Below are 22,198 nucleotides of genomic sequence, written 5' to 3' on the forward strand. Positions count from 1 at the left end.
AAAAAAAAAAAAAAGAGTCAGACTTAGAGACTAAATCTTTATTCTACTTTAAGAAATGCGTCATTGGAAGTTGACTTACAGTACATCTGTCTGTAATGAAGCAACTTTAGGAAAATAATGCAGTCAGACAAAGAAAAGGAAGCAGACTGTCATTTCCTATTCACCTAAAGGAAATATCTAATCATTGTGGAAATGAAATGCCTCTACACAGTCTAAGTTCATTACGATATATATAGATATGCAAACAGCATCAAAGAACCACCTTGGGTTTTCTCATGTAGAAGACGCATGCTTGTGCTCCACTGCTGAAGCTTAACAAGGCTTGCTGGGTCATCACCGGAAACCACGAAGTGAACGCAGCACAGATGCATGCTGGGTTAACCTGCCAGCAGCTTCACATAGTGTAAAAAGGTAAGCAGGTGTGCAGTCAGGATGATTTGGTCTGGTTGAAATACACAACAAACACATGAAGTTTCTATTGATATAAGGCACTTCTTAGGTATAAGCATGGACTCAGCAGCTTCTTTGGAGGGAAGAAAACAGAGTTCAGCCTCTACCTTTTCTTGACCACAAAGTTTATATATGTCTTGTCATTTAAGGGGAGGCTTGGATTTGGTTCTATTACCTTCACATAATCCAAGCACAACAGAGCTTTGAACCCCCTTTGGAAAGACAGACCAGGATTGTGCCTTTCCTACTGGGTGTTTGATTTTAAGCCCATTATTATAAATCAAAGCTTCAGGCCAGATGTGACTGCATAGACAGACAGTATGTGAAAAACTAGCACAAGCTCTTCAGTAGCACGTTTACATAATTATTCTCAACAATAATTAGCCGATAACTTCTCATTCATTGGAACTTGAAATATTTCAATGCCATGCCAGTGGATATCACAGTTTAAAACGTACAGTAGTTTATGGCTTTCATTTGTTGTCATTTACAGTTTATGTCAGAGTTGTAAATGTGGCAGAAAGCCCGTTAAAAAAACAGACAAATGTTGCCTTCAAGGAGTTGAAAGCAAATATAATGACAAACTCTTTGTGTCATTTTGGGGGTTTGACCAGAGCATCTTAATACCAGTCAACTTTAACACTGGCTCAGTCCAGACACAAGCAGATATTTTGTTCATGTCTTCATCGTCTTTATTGATGTTTATCAGGTACAAAGGGAGGGGTACCTAAGGTTTAAATCTCAGCTATTTGAACCCCTCCCACGCCCCCTCTGACACAATCCCTCTGCTCATCCTGCTGATGCCAGCCAGCTTGACTTTGGCGCGGGATGTCCACGTTATCGCAGCAGCTGAATCCTTGGAGTCCGTCAGGTTTGCATAGCGGGATGAATCTTCCTCAAGACCCTGCCCCCCCCACGAAGCTATTTCTAATGGGAGGTTTAAAGAGTCTGAGAAAGACACTGGCAAATCCACCTTCTTGCTATTGTCATTCTGGGCTTCGTCTGTCACAGTCTCTGGTGGATTCGCCAGTTGTGGTGGCTCCCAGCCCTCCATCTTCTCCAGTTTTTTTGCCGGTGAGATCTGCTTCATGGTCATTGTAACACTCTCCCAGAAACAAAGGCCCTTTTCTTGTTTGTCCTTCTTTTCTTTCTCTTTCTCATCATCCTTAATTTTCTTGTGGGACCTTCAGAAGAAAAAGAGGAGAAAATGAGAAGGGGTTAACTGATCACATCTATAACTATAAATAGTTCACAGCAGGTGTGTTTGCCATTTCCTTACTACAGAGAGAAGAACATTCTCAATACTAAAAGACACAATATAGGAATTCCCTGTCATTTTTCCCAGAGGGGAGATTCATTTAGGTTTTCCTCTTCATACATGTTCTATTTCCTTAAGGAAGTACAATCACCAGTGTGTATGTGACTCCACTAAGTAATAGTCATTTTTTTCACATTTTTCTGCTCACACTTGACAATTACCGGTACTAGCCATCATGGAGTAAAACAATAGTGATTTGGGCAGGTCTGACACATTGTCACTTTTATTGTGTTTAGGGCGATGGGAATCTAAGAAAACTCTTACTTTTAAGTAAAGTGAAGTTTAAGTCTATATAAACCTTATCCAATCGAATAAACAGACCTGCCAAATGTTCTTACTCCGCAAAGCCACAAGTGGCCAATTTGGACAAAAAACTTGAAGATGTTATGTCAACTTTTCATTTATGGCGGAGGTTGTGGTCAGATTGGGTATTGTTGCACAGCATAATGTTAAAAATGTGTTATAATAGAACACCTTATGTTTTTTAAAGTGATTGTAATTAATAGAAACCTTATCAAAGTAGTCCAGGTCAGAACTAAGTACAACCTCAAATTACAGAATTTTCAATAAAAACTGAAAATTGTTAATTGTATGAAGTTTAAATGAATGGTTGGTCTATTAAATTAGATAACATTTTAAGAAAACAGGTGTTTAAAATTAAGTAGATATTGATTGTATTAGAATTTAACTTGATGCACAGACAAATGAAATTGGGTTACCATGGTGACCTGTTCATTGGCAGTCCATCTTTTAGTAAGCTTTGAAAGTACAGAACCTCAGCAGTTTTTAGATTAACATTTACTATTTGGTCATATTATCTGAATGGTGTGTTCATGTGTATTGGCCTTTTTATATATCTTGAAGTCAATTTATCTTAAAGTCAGTGGTAAAAAAACTCTTTTGATCTTACTTCCCAGGCAAAAGCATTTTAAAACACTTTTCTGTTTGCATATTGTTTTCAACTAAAAATAAATAGCTAGTTAACATACGCTACCGAATAGTTCAGGATTTGGGGAATGGTATTTTCTGTGAGATTTATGGGGAGATAAAAAAAAAACCCTAACCTATGTAGTGGTAAAATGACTTTTCTAAACAAAAAGTAAATTGGTTGTTTCTTTTACTATTATTACGTTTAACAACCAAAAGAACATGAAAAAACAAGATTGTTTCTGTTTAAGATGATACTGTAATAATGCGCGTTTGTACTATATACTTAAAGAGGGTTCAAAGTATAATACCCTCTACATATGATTAAGATAATCTTCCTCACATGCTTGGGATGTAAAAACACGTAATATCCATGTACAGTATGGGCAAACGTTACTGTATGATCTTACCCTCTGCGGTCAGGCAGCTTCACTCCAGTCAACAAGAAGTGTTCATCATCTTTAGAGGAGAACATCTTCTTCTCCCTCTTCTCTTTTTTCAACATGATCTTCTTCGCCTTTGCTTCCTGGCAGAAAAAAAAACAGACAAAATGACTTTTGATTTCTTTTTTTATCTTATAGCTAAACTGATTCATTTTTTTTATTCTATCTATCATGGGCTTCATTAGCTTCGAACTAATGAAACATGCACACCTTATGTTTCAATTCTTATGCATTAAACATTCTGTTTCTAAGTCCTGTTTTCAAGTCAACAAAAAAGAAATCTGATTTCAATCAACTTTATATGTTTGCAGAAAACTAAAAAATAAGTTTGATATCACTTTTTTGACTTTATGACTATGACTGTTATGATTCCAGCTGCCTAATCATCATACATACAAGTCAATGGTATCAATCTAAGCAAACTAGTCAGCTGCTGGGAAGTTTAGTGAAACATAAAAGGAAAACAGCTATTCTAGTTACTGTACGTTTACAAAATCTGCTGAGACCATCACAGGGTACAAGCAAGCATGTTTTAGCTCAGGATAACCATCGACTAGTTTTAGCTCAATTTTTTGCACTCTTGACAAAAAGTTGGGTAAAACTGTGCATCTATGTCTTGGCAAGTAAATTAAAGGTGTGTTTGACATTACATTTTGTTTCATTAAGATAAAAACAATGCAAGGAAACATGTGAGCAACTTTTCTCATTACTTTCAAAGAAAAAAAATTTTTAACCAAAGATTAGACAAGGGGTAACATAGGGCACATACCATTAAAAGCCCCTATACTCCCTCTGAAACTCCCTAACTCTCCCCCTTCACAACAGAATTCTTGCCTGCCCTCGCACGGCTTGATACCGCACTTAACACGGACAAACAAACTTTTGGCTCCATTTCTCTCCATGCCTTGGAAGAATTCCCAACGTCAATTGTCAAGGTCATAACGTTTTCTCCTACCACATCCGTGCCTGTCTTTGCTGTACCATTATAAAAAATTCTCTGACCATTCTTTGATGAATGCAACTGACCTTTTGAACCCGTGTAACCTGCTCCATTTGTTTATGTATTTAACTTATTGCGGATGTTTTCAATTCAAAGCACAGCATGTATGTAGAACACAAACACGTGCGTTTTAGCTCTCCTGTTGCTTTCTCTGTGTTTAAGATCAGAGAATGGGAAAGCAGCTAAAACAAGCAAACAAAAAGCTTGACATGAAAGCTGTCATCTCTCAAACTAAACAGGAACATGTATAATAAGATATGTCATCACTTCTGAGATTACACTTCAGAAGTTAAGTTGAGATAAAATGAACTCAAACAAAAGCGTTTGTCCTTTACCAGTGGTTCATGGTCCCCCCCTCCTCCCCCTTTCCCCCAGGACTCACATGGAAACAAAAGTCATATACTGCTTTCAAAAAACTATTCTATAATAGTTTTTATTGATAAAAATCCTACTTTTTCTATCCAAAAGAACTTTCAATACATGTCCCAGTAATATTTTTACATTTCTATTTTTCACATCTAATTTTGACATCCTCAAAGCAGACAGAGCCTTGGCAACGCGAACCCCTTTATGCAACACACATTAACGCACACAATCCCACACATGAACTTATGTCACATTAACACTATGTGACATTTGATGGATTTATTAACTCTGCCACTCTTCGGTATCTCAAAAGGAGACACGCAGTGGTGCTGATAAAGGAAAAATGTAAATTAGCCCTCCCCTTGCCTCTCAATATGAACATACCTGAGGGCAAAACATTGGCAGTGTCATGGAGTGTATTATCACCTACATATTTAAAAATATTTTAGATTAAGTTCGTCTATGTTAGATCACCCATCATCTCTACTGTTTCTTTCTCCCTCCTCTCTCTGCTTCATATTTACTGTGTGCCGTGAAGTGTAAACCATGGATCAGATTTGCTGCAGTCTGAAACCAGAGATGCCAAAACAGATTGAGTGCACATACTGTATGTGTGTTTACTAAATTCCAGCTGTATCTCTGCATGCGTGTTTGCACATACAGAGGCCAGCCTATTCACCATTCTCCTCAGCTTTGACCTCAGGGGCCTCTAGATCCAAAGCAGCTCAGAGGCAGCTAATCTCTCCCGCAAAAAAGTAGGTAAACCTAGCAGCTCACAGAGGCCCGCTGTGTGGGGGAGCTTTACCTGCAGCTCCACGCCTGGCAGAACAATACAGCTCTTATTGGACCAAATTCTTCCATTTGTGCCCCATTTATGGAAACTGGGAGATTACAGAGGCATTTGAGTTTGAAAATATAACTAATTATAGTATCCAGACAGTTTTTTTTTTTTTACAGAAACCAGGTCAAGCATCAGATATTGGTATTTTGATTTCATGACTTTTCACTTCTTTCTCGTTATCGTGTCATTCTTTTTATAAATAAGTCAATAGTTTAGTCTTTGAACAATCTCTGTGGATTTAAAAGAGAGGGCTGGTACGGGTAGCCTTCAGTTGTATGAAGACAGGCCAAACTCCTAAATCTCAGAAAAGCATAACAAAGGAATGTAAGAGCATTGTCATTGGTTGATTGGTTCAAGTCAGGAAACGACAAACATGAAGGTGTTTAAAGGACATGGGGAAGATCCAGCGCTGGCCTTTCAAACTGAACTTAATGTGTGAACGCAAAGGCTGCAGGGTGAGAGTAATGACATTTATATCCCACAACCAGTACGTGACCACAGACTGTATTTGTGTGCCCGATACGTTTTTTTCATGTAATGAAACCGCTTCATTATTTTCTCATCATTAATAAGTCGAAATATATTTAACACTGATTTACTTGAATCAAAAGGCAAAAATGTTTGTTGCATCAAACATGAATGCTTTGTCTGCCTCTGTCATTGTTCTTTTAACATCATTATTATAATATGATGTGGTAACGGGTTACTAGCTTTCTTTGCTTTCAATGTGGCACATTCCCTTTTGTTAGTACTTGAAGTTTTGACATTCACACCTCATCTTTCTCTGTGACACACTTTACACAAAATTAGTCCACTGACTGCTCACAGATCTAACTTGTAAATTAATTGCAAAACTGATTAATAGTTGACTTAAGCTCACTTATTGTTTAATATTAAGTAAAATGAAATATCATGCATGTTTTAGCAAGCATGCTTTTATGAATGAAATGATAAAATAAGTTTTTACAGGTCCATGAAATAAATCTCCTTCCATCTAAAAATGGGGTTAGCCTTTTCAATTGAAAGGTAACCTCCATGTCCAGGACCATGTACTTAGTGTGTCCTAATATGAGCATAATAACGACACTGGAAGAATTATAGACTTTCACAGTGTCAGAGCGTTCTGTAGCTATTTTCAGCCTTGTTTTTCTTTCTCGGTGATTGTTCCCATCCAAAAGGCCGGCTCCTCGAAAGAATGCTGCGTTTCCTTCCCCTCTCAGGCCCAGCCACTCGTCTGCTCACAAACAGGACAGGTTGTGAAATACGTCCTGTGAACTGAGTCACCTACAGGGGCTTTACATACAGGAGGAAAGCAGCCAGAGTTCAGAGACAAACACACTGTAAGAGTTTGAGGTTATACTCAGGCTTTAGCTGGTCAGAAGAGTTCAGACACAACCTCTGAGTAAAGACTTAATGTCGGTACAGACTGAGAGATTTTACATATTACACAAAGCACTTTATCTCAAACACACACGTTGCTTGGAATGAGTACAGTAACAGATAAAGCTGCTGCAAACACAAAAGCCACAATAACCTTATGCCACCAGAATCACAATGACTTTCAGCCAAAATAACCCTTTATTATGCAAAACATTTACATAAAAACACATATTGTACTCACTTCTATTGAGTCTGAAACAATCAAAGGTCAGTTATTGGTTATTTACCAAAAGCTGCAGATCCCGGTTTTAAATCCATCATTGAATATCTGTTCACTACTGTCTGAATTCTTCTATTTAATGCCATTTAGTAATTTTACATCATCAGAGGTACAACCTGAACCAGGTTACACTTTATAATATGTTAGATTGTAAAGAGCGTCATGTTTCCATTGGTTGCCAGTATACATGAGGCCAGTCATGAGCAATTAGCTCTACACAAAGTAGAATACTGTACCAGGCTTAACATGAATGCCAAAAAGAGCAGTTTGAAACCAGTTTGTAAACCAAAATGACACTTTGAGTGTTTAACCTATAGATTTTAGTGCATTTCAACACACCCTGAAAATGTGCTTTGTTGGATAAAGGTGCCAGAACAACAAACAAGACAGTCTTGCAGTGATAAGGTTAAAGATAACGGAAGGGGAGACCGTTGAGGGCTTTGTGTTAACAGATAAACACTTCAGCAGTCTGGCCGTCCTGCTTTACCTCAGCCCGACCGTCAAAGACTTTATATGTTTGTTAATCAGGATCACTGTTGTGGTTAAAAGGATAAAGACAGCTCTGGAGACACCGGATTGATTTGTTTAGGGTTACACAACATTTGATTAAACTCATGAGTGTTTTTTTGTGAGGATATGAAATAAATACAGTCAACTGAGACTCACAACTTTACAAATAGTGTGTTTGTGTCTGTGTTGGCTCCAACTAGCTGTGAAGTTGTGTTGTTTACCTTGGATACAGCGTTCCCAGCTTCCTCCTCCTCTTCCTCTCCTTCTATGTCTTTATCCTGAGACACAGAAACACACGCACACAGACACACAGAGCAGCAGTGAGTTAACACAAATAGCAACCCTCAAACAAAACATAGACCGTCCACACTTTGCAGCAGGGATGTGTATGTAAGGAGCGTGTGCAGGCCTTCCTTTAGAAGAAAGGTTAGCTTCTGTAAACTGTCCAATAAGATTGCAGCAGGATGGAGGGGTGGATGGACTGCTTTATTTACACAGCATGACACCATGTGTGTTTACAGGAGGATATATCTTTGTTTTGTTGTGCATCAGTTTTCAAGTTTTGTCTTACGGTCAGCATGTACAATATTTATGTATATTTCATATCTGTTGTTTCTTATATTTTATTTGCTTTATGAAACTTGTTGTTGCTGTTCTTAAGTTCTAAAATTCTTATAATAATAGTCATAATGATTAATGAATACCAAGCAATGCACCTCGGAGAACTGGGCCTAAGTCTAAGGCATTTTGTTTTTTTAAGATTTATTAATTTATTATAGATAGAAGGGTTGAAAGCGTAGGAAATCTAGCAAAAGAGAGAGGGGGGGGGGGGGGGGGGGGGGGAGGTGCAGGTCAGACTTGAACCTGGGCAGCCTGAATGGAGGCTTATATTGCCTCGGTTCATGGGTCGCGATGGCTAGGCCATCATCAGCACCCCAAAAAATGAGGAACTTTGAGGGTTGGATTGAGTTTGGTGCCCCCTGTGGACAAAGTGGTACTCCTTGCTGAGCCTGTCCTGTTCGTGTGCAAATTGTTTCTCCTGATGAGAAACTCATCCTGATGTTTTTAAATAATTAATAATTTTACTCACTGTGAATCTTTGCTGGAGAAATGTAAAGAAAGGCTTTTTGCAGTGTGCTCTTGCTTCATTTAACACCCGCCCAGAGGCAGGGTATCGGAGGCCTTGAAATGAACCATCTACAAATTATCAACCTTCTCGCTTATGATCTTGCTTGGCTTTAGGTGACACAGAGGTATCAGTATTAGTATTATCAGTTTTCTTTTCGTCTTTTTCGTTGCTGGTTTGAGGCTTGAATTGTAACATGATACATACAAGAAGTCTATACTGTCATTGTCTCACATTACATACATTTGCTACATTGCAGCTGCCCCCTTTGTTTTTAAAACCCCTTTAGTTTTATTGTACCCAAGCGTAATGACAAAGAAGTTGAATCTAATTTAATTACAGTCATTTGACTCTGCTAAGCATTCGCCTCAAGAGTTGAAGCAGTAACATTAAATGTATCATGCCAGGTCTTGTCCTGATAAAATCCCTAAACAAAAACAAAGTAAAGCCATTCAAAGCAACACACCTTGAATTTGAGGAGTTTGTTATTCTCTTTATGAAATTAATAGTCAAAGAGGCACAATCGGATGGGGGATGAAGTGATTCCTCTCTGAAATTAATATTGTGCATAATTTTCACGAAAAATAAATACCTGTAAAGATTTATGACTTGCTTTGGACTAGATCCAAAAAACTTGAAATCATAAGAGAAAGGAAGAGAGAAATCATCTGATCTTCCACTGAAACTGTGACTACAGTGGAGCCAGATTTAATGTAAAGTTATTGAAGCTGTAAAAACTTCTCAAATCTAACAACTCCATGAGAGAGAGAGACAGACAGAGACAGAGAGAGAGAGAGAGGAAACAGTGGTCAGACATGTCTGAGCAAAGTCTGTTGAGTCTACGCCACCTGAGCTGATCAAAGACACACTCAAACACACTCTCACACAAGTTTGCTGACTACTGTGTGAACGTAAAAGCATTAGGAACAAAGAAAGAGAGAGGAGAGGAGAAGAGAAGCGAGGAGAGGAATCAGGGAAAGAGCTTATACTGTAGAGCTTTCACACCTCAGGGGGTGTTTTTTTCTCTGTCTAGCTTTCTTTCTTTCCCTCTCTGGCTGAGCCTGTACGCTAGTGTGTAAATTTTAGTAGTTAAGTGTTGTCTTTAAAAAGGCCAGATTACTAGGCAATAAAGACGCAGGGTGAATTTCAACACCACATTACCAGTTGTTTCCAAAAGCCAATACACCAACAACACCCAAAGCCCAAAGGACTCAGGACCATTCCCAGCAGTGCTGCCTTACTTTTTACTTCAAATAAGTAACAAATCATTCAAGAATAAACATATTATTTTTTAAATATGATTGACATGATTTTATCTGGAAAGTTAGATGATACAATTCAAACTGCACTCCTATCTGTTTGCTAAAGTAAACGATGAAGCTACAGAGCTAGAATCAAGACAGGAAACACCTGTCGGGGTGGGGGGGGGGTTTACAACGCAGTAGCAGACGCGGTTGCTTCGTCCTTTACTTCAACAAATGTGCGGAGAAAAACATTCTGCCGATCAGTAAACATACTGGAGATGTTAAATTATGTGAAAGGGGACCATAGTGGACGTGTGCATGCAGACACTCAATAACCCCGTGCAACAGTAACAGTATAGAAATGTCACATCCTCTCCTATTGGCTACAGCTAAGCTCTCCAGAGAATATCCTGCGGCGATCTCACATCAGTCCACTCGGACTTGCTGTGGAGTTTTTCAGGACAGGACATTTCTGCGAGTGTGAAAACAGTAATAGACTGAACAGCAACGTTTTTAAACATGGCTGCTTGTAATTTTGGATTGAATGACCTGATATCCCTCTTTAAATGATTGATTGATTTCCATGAGTTATTAGAGTTATGCAAGTATAGTTTGTTTGTTTTAGGTGTTTATGCTAAGCTAAACTAACGTATAGTTTATAGTTGCAATTTCAAATAAACAAACAAGAGAGCCATCAGCCTAAATACAGTGGCTATAATAAACAATATATATATATATTTATTTATTTTTTTGCTAATACGATGATGTGGTTTGAACTTTTAAGATAAAGCTCGGAAATGTGACCCTTTCCCCCTTGAACAGATGATCCACCAAGCTTTACCTTTCTTCTCCCCACCACTAATGATTTAGTTGAGAGGTCGTCTGAAGTTTGTGTTCAGACCTGATCTGTGCTCTTATGATCCCACTTCAGAAAGAGCGTCCTGGCAGCAGGATTACCATGTTGTTATTGAAGTATTCAGGTGTGTTAGCCCTTTAAATAGAGATATACACACACACCTCCTGGTAGCTCACAGCTGCCTTTTACAGTCTGTTGAGCTAGAGAGAGAGTGGTGGGAGAGAAAGCTGCAGCACAGAGCCTGTACTGTACTCGCCCCTAAGCACTGTAGAAGGGTTGCAGATATTAACATCAAATCCTGCATTTCATGCTCTCTCTCTTTGTGCATATGGATGTTTTAGCCCTTTAAACTATCCTGTCTCTCTCTGTTGGTCTGCTGGTCTCTGTCTGAGTCTGTCTTTATGAGTAACCCATTGGTAAAATTTGAATTCATTTGCCTGGCCAACATGAAAATTGTGTATTCTGCCATAAAATGTCAATAGAGATAACAGAAAGAGGAAAAGAAAGGACTGCTTTTTCAAGACTACAAACATAAGTCTAAGTGTAAGAAAAGCTTTAAGATTTAAGTTTGTACACATGAGCAAAACAAAAACTCTCCTGAATATAAATCGAGTAAAAGTAAAAGTTAATATTTATTAAATTATTTTTGCATCAGATTGGATTCAAAAGTGTTGAGTGTTTGTTTCTGTTCTTGAGACTTTAACTTTAGTTCATATGCTTGTATGTGCTGTATGTCTCTACGTTTTCTACGCCCTGTTTCAAGTTGTCCAATGAGAAAATCCTTATCTGGATCTGCCTCCGATACGGCATGAAAAGTTGTATTTGCAAGTATGACAGTCAAGGTTGACCATCTCACACCATAACCACATAGCCCCTGAAAAAAAATCACTGACTTTAGGTACAATTTTTGCAACAATAATCCTAGCAAATAGTGTAATGTCAGTCAAGGCAAGCAAAATGTTAACATTTTCCACAAATGTGTACTTTTTTTAATCAAACTGTTGGCAAATACTCAAGTTTACGTATGGGAATTAGAATCCTGTGCTATACTTTGCCTCTCGCAAAACATTCATTTCATTATTTTCATTTACATAATGAATAATTTTCTGTTTCATATAAAGAAGCATAACTGACACTTGTATTTTAAGGTTTCGGTTAATTTGTCATTCTTCAAGCAAAGGGGAAAGAAATTGTTATCGGCTCCTAAACTGTAGAGATTTTCTACTTTTTTTACTCTTTCAGAAAGTAAAATATATATTCATATAATGCATTCTGGTTTGACAGAAGGTTTACTATATCAAACTGGGTTGGACGATTAATCGGTTAGCCTGCAAATTCATCAGCAACATGAACATTTAAAGTCGTCTGTATTTTTCACCCTAACATCTTTCAACTTAAATAATGATGCTTTTAAGTGTATTACTCTCAGTCAGTCTGATTTTATTCTTAATAGTGTTGAGTCTCCAAAAAAAAATAAAAAACAGCTAATTATAAAATAGTTATTTATGCAATATGACCACAACTAAAGACGTCCTAGATAATCTCTCTCTGTGTGAGGTAGATCACAGTGTAGATAGTTTTAGTATATTTGGAGGGAAGGAAATGCCTGCATGTCCAGTCCGTGTAATCATATCTGGTGATCCTTGTTTCATTCTGTTTGTCTCTGCCTCTTTCCTCTGTATTTACCAGTGGGTGTGGACTGTAGCTGTTTCCGTTCTACGTTCGTGAAGCTTTTTTACAGCCCTCATGGGCGCTGTCATCTTGGAATTTTGCAACCAGAGTCTGCGCAGTAGGGTCCGGCGGGAGGAGCCCTGGCAACACGCCCCGCCCACTTTGCGTACCGCTCTGATAGCTTACGCAGCCCAGCTACGCCAAGAACTTAAGAATCTTTACGGAGAGAAATTCATCTACCGACCATAAACGTGAGTACAAAACCACCATATATTTCAAGTCAAATATCTAAACGTAGTTCATTCAGAAATTAAGAAAATCACACTTTTTATATTAATTATTGAATTTAAACGTCTTTTCGTGTCCTGTATGTCTTGTTTATTGTTACTGGATGCCTTGAATTTCCCTCAGTATCTATCTATCTATCTATCTTCTTTAACTGTGTGGGTTATTAAACCTTTTATTTTTGGCAAAAAACGAACTAAAACTATTTTAAGCTAAGTTAGCAACATAAACTGTGTACAGATCGAACATATGCTGGTGAAAATATGTTATATGATTGAAAGTAGTGATGCACATAGTACTAAAGTTATATCTGCTGTCAGTAGTTACTTCAGTTCTATGTACATTTACAGAGTATATGTGTTTCTGTGCATAACTGTGGAGTTGGTAAATGAATCTGTTTCATTAAGGTTTCTGTTTGTATGGACCTTTTCTCTGGTTCTTTTCCTTGTCTAACATGTTTATCTCATTGTTTTTTATTATCCTCATTTTAGACACAAGGAAGAAGAAAGATGGCTGATACAGATACCCCTGCCAGCTCACCTGATGGTCTCCCTTACTTTGTTCTCCTCTCGGTGAACACCTTTGGACTGTGGAAGGAAGAGAGCATGCAAACTACTCACAGAGAGACTCCTGTCAGACAGGGATTCAAACCAGTAACCTCCTCACTTTTATAACTGAACCATCATTCACACTATGTGTTATAAATCAAATAAAGTATTCATTGATTTGAACCTTTTCTCTCCTGTTTTAAGCTGTAAAAACATGGACTGTCTCATGTTCTTGTAATGACAGAAGTCACAGCTGGGAAACAAATAGCTTTAAAAGTACATCAACACTCGAGTGCTGAACATTTAATGCAGGTTAGTGTTAAAGACAGCATGCACATAAAGACAGTAGAGTGGTATGATACAGACACGACTGAGAAGGCAATTACATTATTATATTTTATTCAATCACATGAAATGTAACACTAGTCTTGTAACTTTAACAAATACAGATTGTGCTTAAAAACATAGTGTGGTATTTGAAGCTACTTTCTTTCACTTGATTGTTCAGTTAGATGGAGGTAGTATTTAAGGTTTTTGTGGGTTATACAGGTTTGAAAGAGGCAAATGAGTGAACAGTATGTTAAAGTTAAAGCAGATTAATCTAAAAATAACAAAAAGAAAATGTGGCTTATAAGAAAAACCTCGGTATTAAACAGCCTCTCTTTTCTTCCGTTCATCTTTTGAATGAATAGTCAAACATTGCTCAGGACGTGCGAGCTGCGTCCTCTGTGGCTCAGGCGCGACACTCGGCCCACTGTTTCACATCAGACCGCTGTCCAGTGTAAGATCAGACCAAACGCCCTGGTAAGAGAAGCAGTGGTCAGGTCCTGCAATCCTCCGAGGACGAGCTGGAAGAGAGAGACAACATGAGAAAAAAGAAATCCTCAGTTTAATGTAAAATATGTTGGTGAAAACAGGGAAATACCTATTAAAAGACATAAAATCTTCATTAATGATTATATATGCAAAATAAGAAACATTAATATATAATTTTGTGAGAAACGTGATCTTTATGCCTTCTTTTATTGAGCCTGTCTGTCTCCTCCTAACCACCATAACAAGCAGCCTGTTTTGTAGTCTGTGTCAGGTTTTGTCAAGTTATAACACAATTTATTAATAAGCGTCATTAAATGTACAACATGATCAACTTGTGATTATTGGATTGGTAGTGTGTGTGTAAACTCATGCTGAATATTTGGCATTTTTAAGCAGCGTGATGCTTGGTTAATATTATATTACACCACTGCTGATTGTTTGTGTTCACGTTTCTGTCAGTCTCTTAAATCAGACAGAAGTTAAATCAGAGCTTACTTTAGTTTTATCCTGATATCTAGAGAAATATTCTACCTCATTATACAGTATTATAAATATCAGCCTGCATGGTGACATGTTAATGTCTGTATAACACACTCTTTACACAGACTGTAAACATGTACACATCAGTAATTATACAGATTTATAGTATTTATCTTTGTTTTTGTCCTTGATACTTTTTTTAAAACCTTACCAGACCTATTTCTTATTTACTGAAACATAACTATACAGTCAATGAACGGCATCTATGAGCTGATTTTAATTACCATGTTTTTTATTTTAAATACAATTCCACTCACAAAAACGATATAACAATATCAAGAAACATATGTCAGTTCTTAGGTTTGCTCATATTAAAAAGTAAAATAAATAGATAAATCATACCTGATAACTAACCTAGCTTAGCCTGCTAATATGTTAGCTCGCTCGATAGCGCTTTAAGCAATGACACATAAATCAAACTTTATTACTTACTGTAAAAACTGCAAAGCTCCCTTAGAGTCCACAGGTCCGTGACATTCGTTTACTGCAGAAAAAACAGCTTTCACCAGCTCAAAAAAGACGAAAAAACTGAACAGAAAAGCTCCGTGGAGTCTCGGCTTCACTTCACGACGTAACTGCTTATTTACCAAGAGCGATACGCAAGATCCGCGGCTGTCAATCATCGCCATGTGTGACGTAAAATCCCGTTTTTTAACCTCAAATAACTTATTTAAAACAAACTTCACAGAAAAATGAGCACTTGAACACCATGTAGGGTGATAATATCTAATGATCACAGCAGAGTTTGGGTCTGGAAAAAAATTATGTGACGAGTATTTTAACTTAACAGTTTGACCCAAGTCCCGTCTGTTATCATTGAGGAGGCGGGGCTTATGACCTATACTGCAGCCAGTCAGTAGGGGGCGATCTAAAAAAAAAAGCTTCACTTCACAGGGGACCTTGTCCCGTCCATTATTTTTACAGTCTATGGTATTTACGTTTTATGATCCGACCTCTGACCCTGGATGTACTTTATTGCCATAGCAACAAGAGGAGACCTCCCTGATGACTTTCTCAGGAATTACGAGAAAACCTCTCTCTTCTGATCTCAGACCAGCTCTTACTGCTAAAGTAGTTCTGCTGACTAGTAAAACCAAAGAAAAGAAAACTCAATTCTGTGCAGCTCTTCAGGGGATAGGGCCACATGCGTTGCTTCCCAGGGTGCACTTTAAGAAATGATAATAAAACCCAGCTAAAGGTTACAGATCGAGACATTATAACAACGACAGATGAAAAATGATGGGAAATGCTGCTGGTTGATCTTCTCAAATGGCTACGTACACATTTATATTAAGTGAAAGGTGTATGCCCAAAAGGGGCAAGAGGCATGGTATTTTTTAAAATGTAATGTTTATATAGCTCTGTATAAACAAAAACTTTAGTATTTATTATCCCCCCTGGCATGATGCCTGCTTGACCTTTGCCACCAACATGAGGGAGATCACATGGCTAGGTTTTACTGCCAATCAAAGCAAAATTAAGAAACTGGACTTGCCAGATGTTGTTTCTTTTTGCCTTTCACAGGTTAAATCAAACCACATTGAAGAAGCTGAAGAAATAAACATGTCAGCTCCATATTTCTTAAGAGACAGGACTGCTGGATGCCTTCACCCTGTCCTTGTGTATTTGTGTTGAATGTCTTATCTTGGATTCTCACTTCTTGTACCCTTCAAACATCTTGAGAGAATCCAGCTGTTTGCCAAAGCTGTTATGGAGAATACAGAGATAGACCTCACACACTGCCGTTCACCTGAGTGAGCAGCAGTGTGTGAGTGTTTTCCATTCTTTCATTTTCCAATAACATTTCAGATTATATATTCAAATTGATTTTATAAAGAAAACGACCGGTTGCTGTCATTCCAAACTTCAGGACTCAAGAAGGTTAGGTCGACATGGTGCATGTATTTCTACAAACTGATTCAAGTTGTTTTTAGTTTTATAAAGTGCTCAATAACATGTAACTTTTGATTATTTAAGGTTTTACTTCTTACTTGAAGAAAAGCCAAATTCTGACATTTTCTTAAAAAAAAATGCTTTTTATATTGTAAAAGTAAATATTTTGTCCTGCAGTTTCGAAGTATATTATGTATGGTTATTTAGGGGAGATAACGGGCTATCTCTTCATTGACCTCAGTCTCCTCCTCTGCTGACATAACATTTAGAGTTTGAGCACTTGTCCTCCTCCTCTTCCTCCTCCTCGCATCACAATCTCGTTTTGAAAGTATAAGACACTTTAAGTAAATTTCTCAGCTTTCACCTGAGACTTTTCTGTAAAACAGTTGGATTAGTTTACGAGTGTCTATACAATTCACAGAAATGAGTATGCATAGGCTGTCCCTGTTTATTCTTCTTAATGAACGGTCTAATAATGAGTCTTTTATACTGACACGTTTGAAATCAAGTGAAACCGCTGGTTGGATATTACACATTAGCTTTACTACACGTTATGAGTTTGCCCTTTTTTAATCCGTTTATTTCTGGAAAGACACCCAACATGATTGATTTTCATTTTTTAGTGACTTATTGCTGGATTTTCTCTCATACATCAGTCTTCTTACCTTGTAGGAGTGATGATAGTGCCAGGACATGTCGTCTTCCTCTGACGCATAATCCACCAGCACTTTACTCTTGCTTTTCTTGAACATAGCTCCACTTGACGCTGGAACAAGCCGTCTTGCACTTGTTCAAAAAAAAAAAAGTTTCCTTCTTTGGTTAAAAAAAAAAAAATGAATTCTTCAAAACTGCTCGCTCCCGTTTGGTCCGTTTTTCCTGCGACGCACCACCGAAGCTGGAGATCCGAGAGGCTGTGTTTGAAAACAAATATCTCTCTCTCTCAGTTTGTTACCAGAAGCTTCAGGAGTGTGCTTTCATTAGTGACGCTCACTCCCCCCTAATGTTTGGTGCGTTTTTTTACGCAGATTCGACCACCTGGACCTCAAATAGAAGCTCCGCCCACGCACCCCTCCTCAGCTCTGGGTCCTTGAAGTTGCCATGGTAGACGAAGGAAGGGGTCATACGTCTCACCTCCAGCCAATAACAGCCCTGAACCACGTTTTTATGCAAAATAATGTCAAATTATGTTATCTCAGTGAACTGAGTTAAAATAATGTTGCCTTTCATGTTGCTTTACTATCAATCCAATGAAAATGTGTTCACAGTGCTGCTACAAATTTAACAGCAATTTACAAAAAAATAACAGACATATTGAGCAACGTCAAAAGTTCACATTAGCTCAGTTTGATATGATAGGTGTTTAGAAAATTTAAAAATGTAAACAAAAAGGTATAAATAAAGTACTACCTCACTAATGTTAGAGTGTTACTCCTTTGTGTATTCCTAAACAGAGTAAACTTTGTTAACCTATATGCGTTTGGGTTATGATGTATATTATTGATTGTCTGACTGATTTAAATGTGCTACTATTGATTTTAATTATTTCTGATACATAAAGTTTGGAGAAGTCAAAATAACACAGCAAAACAATTAAGTTTGAGTTTATTAATTGTTTTTTCAGTTGTTATGAAAACAGTTTGTGAGAGTGTTTGGATTCCTTTGTTACGTTGAATATGACTTTCATCTTTCAGTCATTCTTCAGTTAAACTTAACAACACTATACTCCGAAGTCTGTGACATGCAAGTCTTGATGATCGGTAGTTTACTGTAGACAAAGAATGTTTGTTGTGTAAAATAAAATCCAAAGACCTGTTTAATTTAACCTCTCTCTCTCTCTCTCTCTCTCTCTCTCTGTCTCTCTCTCTCTCTCTCTCTCTCTCTGTCTCTGTCTCTCTCTCTCTCTCTCTCTCTCTCTCTGTCTCTGTCTCTGTCTCTCTCTCTCTCTCTCTCTCTCTCTCTCTCTCTCTCTCTCTCTCTCTCTGTGTGTGTCTCTCTCTCTCTATCTCTCTCTCTCTCTCTCTCTCTCTCTCTCTCTCTCTCTCTCTCTCTCTCTCTCTCTCTCAGACCTCTGACACCCAGGGAAACAAATGACACATTATGCTTGTGGGCTGACCTTAAAATAGCCACAGTTTAGCTGCTGTTAAGACCACTCACCTGATTCAAAGGTCCTTATATTCCTGTTTCCATGTCCAAGTAAGTTCAGATGGGAATGTGGTTTGTTGGACATGTACAAACTTATGGGACACACTGACAGAAACACTGTCCCTCTGTAAATCCTTTTTGAGCTCTGCCTGGAAAAGTCTGGAGACACCTGTTTTCTTTCATCATTCAAAGTGTTAAGAAAAGTGTGAAATACTGATCTAGCAATCTCATAACTGTTTTGATTCTACTGGATGTCAATGGATTTAGTGTCAGCAATTCATGAATGCCAGCTGACACAAGCCATGACTGGCTGTTAGGACGTTTCCGTCTCCTTTCAAGAGGAAGGTCAGTGACCTTTGACCCTGAAGGTCACCAGTGGGTCAACAGTCCATTAGAGACCCCTTTCTAGGAGGTGTATTCCCACAGTATCTTTGCAGTAGTTATTTACAGTTGAAGTGGCCCTGACTGTTGTTAACCCTTTTGATTGTCTTTGCTTTATCTTTTCTTTATAATAAAGTTTTTGGTTCAACAGTGCTTACTCATGCGGAAAAACGTGGGAGAACAAACTCCCTCTGCATGTTGAAAAGGATGAGGTGTCAGTTTGGCCACTGTATAGTTTTTCTAGCAATACAATATTTGTAATAATTTCAGGTATTTCTTTTCATATTATGTTGGTATTCCTTATGCTTTGTGTAAACATAATTAACAGAACAGTTTCCATTATAAAACTAAACTAAAGCAATAATGCTTTTTATTTTGTTATTTGGAGAAACAGTCGTCCAATGTTTTAAACTGGATAAACATTATTATGCTAAAATAATGGAGGTATACAAACATACTATAACAAAGCATCTATAAGCCATAGACAAAATATGTCATGAACTGTTTGAATATATTATAGTTGTGTTTAACAGTATTGTCAGCATGTATACATTCCTCTATGAGCATATTTAGTATGTATGACCAATGTATTACAGAATTTTCACTGTTATTATTTGGCTTTTCACCACCATTTACCTATGTATGCTCACAGCACTTGTAACCTGCCTACAAATGTTCTATACTACTTTAAGTATTCATATACTGTATGTGTTTTAATACCATAAAGTAATTGCATTACTTTCTTGGGGGTCAGTTTTACCCCGAAGCCCCATTAGTGGGGTCATCACAGCTCGTCATGATGTACTGTGTGTTGTTATTCACTTTGTGTACTTTTAAGGAGCATCTATCAGTGACTTTTGGATCAGCTGTTCTGACAGGGGTCAGGTCTGATAGGGTCACACAGTCATGGTGGGACACAGGTGGGATAATCCAGCCTGCTTCTAAAACCTCACATGGGAACATTTAATGTACCGTAAAGCTTGTACTGCTGACCAAGACCTAAGGAATGTCCAGGACAGTGTGCTTGATTTCTTCAGCTGAAAACTAAGACTCGTGGTTTGGCTGAAAGGTTTCTGTAGTATGACAGCTTTAAATATTTAAAAGCCTATAATGAATATTTTGTATTGAATGGAATTACCCAGAAAATGAACACCAAGCTTGTTAGTGTCCCTGTCATCTACAGAGCCTTGTTATGGTTTTATGGACAATAACTTTACTCTTTAGGTTCTCTCTGGACTTACGTCCTGTAAGTATGAACACAATCCATCACACTTTCATGGAATATTTTGAATGCTCCATGAAAAGATAAACATTTTGTTAACGAAGCATTCTGTTTGTTAGTCACACTGGATGGAGTCAGATGAGATTAAACATGACTCAACATCTATCTTGATGAGATTCAAAGGTCATGGGGTTGTCCTGTAAAAACCCACAGGACCACATCCCAACTTGTTTGCCAAGAACAGAGATTAAAGCTTTAATTATGTTCACAGGCCAACTCTTAAAGATGTTCCTCAGAGACTCTCTGCCGAGTGCAGCTTTAATGAGTATTGGCTACCTTAAGGGTGGCATAAAACTGGGAAAAAAAATAGGGCAAATTACTGCTCAAATCTGGAGTGTGGGGGCTCATTGTCATAAAGTGTTTCATTTGTGACCTCTGAAGAACATTTTTCATGTGTTTCAAATCTACAGTTCAGAATAACACAGCTCTCTTTAATTTATTCATTATCTGCAGCTCTATATCAGAAACAGGGACAGAGAGAGACAGAGTGTTGGACTCAAAACCTTTCCCAGAAGATGTCAAAGGTGGGAGACAGAGACGCTGGGGGAGATGAGGTGGAAAAGTGAGGGGGGTCTTGAAGCTGCAGAGCAGGTAGTTTGGGTGTTTATGTAAAGTGCATAGTCATTAGAGCAGCTTTAGTTCAGGACAAAGAGGAAAGTGTGTGCTCTTTTTCTCATGCTGCTCTAAATTAAGCTTTTTCCTTCCATTGATTTCTGTTACATGTTCTTAATTGGAGTTTTGATGTTTTTGTACTTTTGTAATTGTACTTAAGTTTTATATCTGCAAAAGAATATTTTTAAAACAGACTCATAATTAGCTATTAAGTCCAGTCACAACATGTGTCAGTCACACCTCATCAACTCTGATAGCAGACCTGAAATAGATCGAATGTGTCCTGCATGGCAAACACACCTCCTGTGTTTGGTAACAAGTTGCCAGGTAGCATCATGCATTCACATAGCTGTTTTTCCTTTAGCAGTCTATTAAATAGCAAAAAACTTTGTAAATACAAACATTAGCACTTTCATTAGTTGATGTTTTATATTTTTGATGATATGCATTTATCCACTTTTGTGTTTTATATGTTTTTGTGGTTGACGTGCGCTTAGGTTAGCAAGGTAGAAAAAAAATAATGAGCTCCTGCACACAAGAGATGTTTTAATGAGCTCTAACAAGATAACATATTTCAATTAGACTAAGCTCTAGTGCTGGTGAGTACACCCCCCCCCCCCCCCCCCAGCACAACCCGACTATCTATTTATTGTTGTAAAGATACATTTGAACTTTGCCTATTTTGCTCTCTGATCTGTTGCCCTCAGTTTTGTTGCCTTCAGCTGACATTTGAGTCATTTGTTAAACTAAATAACCTGAGACAGCGAAGAGGGTGCAGCAACATGATTCTCATACATACTACATAACACTAAGATATATTACACTCAACTCCTTTAGGCTCACTCACACAAATGGACATACAAACATGCAGTATGGGACTTTTTAAAGTCCTCGTGGACATGTCCCTTCTCTCTCTCTCTTCTTTTTGGTGGAAAAGACATTCAGCTCTTTGTTGCAGGCTGTAAGTGACGGTAACAAGAGGAGAAGCCACTGAAACAGATACACAAAGGACTTCTGTTTGTGTGTGTGTGTGTGTGTGTGTGTGTGTGTGTGTGTGTGTGTGTGTGTGTGTGTGTGTGTGTGTGTGTGTGTGTGTGTGTGTGTAGAGACAGAATCAGGTAGAGTAAGAAATTGTGTCTGACTCCTGACTCCTCTCCTCCCTGAGCTGGGATCATAATAAAACCCCCACATAAACAGAGACACTAGTGCCCAAACCTGTCAATTCCCTGTATGTAGGTGGAAGAAGCTCTCAGTATTTCCACACATTTTCTCCGTAAAGCTCAACTC

General features: G+C 38.0%; 1 protein-coding gene and 1 long non-coding RNA gene across 2 annotated transcripts; both read right to left on the bottom strand.

The window, feature by feature from the left end:
• Nucleotides 1–23: 23 nt before the first annotated feature.
• On the bottom strand, nucleotides 24–17,640 carry LOC306830601 (testis development-related protein). Its single transcript, XM_079354175.1, has 4 exons — nucleotides 17,160–17,640; nucleotides 7,737–7,793; nucleotides 3,106–3,221; nucleotides 24–1,634 (listed from the first exon to the last, which is right to left on the bottom strand). Exons 1-4 carry the CDS (start codon nucleotides 17,244–17,246, stop codon nucleotides 1,196–1,198), a joined length of 699 nt encoding a protein of 232 aa, XP_079210301.1. The 5' UTR covers nucleotides 17,247–17,640; the 3' UTR covers nucleotides 24–1,195.
• On the bottom strand, nucleotides 13,628–15,339 carry LOC306830609. The gene is made up of 2 exons (XR_013779992.1): nucleotides 15,034–15,339; nucleotides 13,628–14,093 (listed from the first exon to the last, which is right to left on the bottom strand). It is a non-coding gene; the product is annotated as an uncharacterized lncRNA (long non-coding RNA).
• Nucleotides 17,641–22,198: the final 4,558 nt, after the last annotated feature.

This window comes from Symphodus melops (genome assembly GCF_947650265.1).
Source record: "Symphodus melops genome assembly, chromosome: 1".
Classification (NCBI taxonomy): domain Eukaryota; kingdom Metazoa; phylum Chordata; class Actinopteri; order Labriformes; family Labridae; genus Symphodus; species Symphodus melops.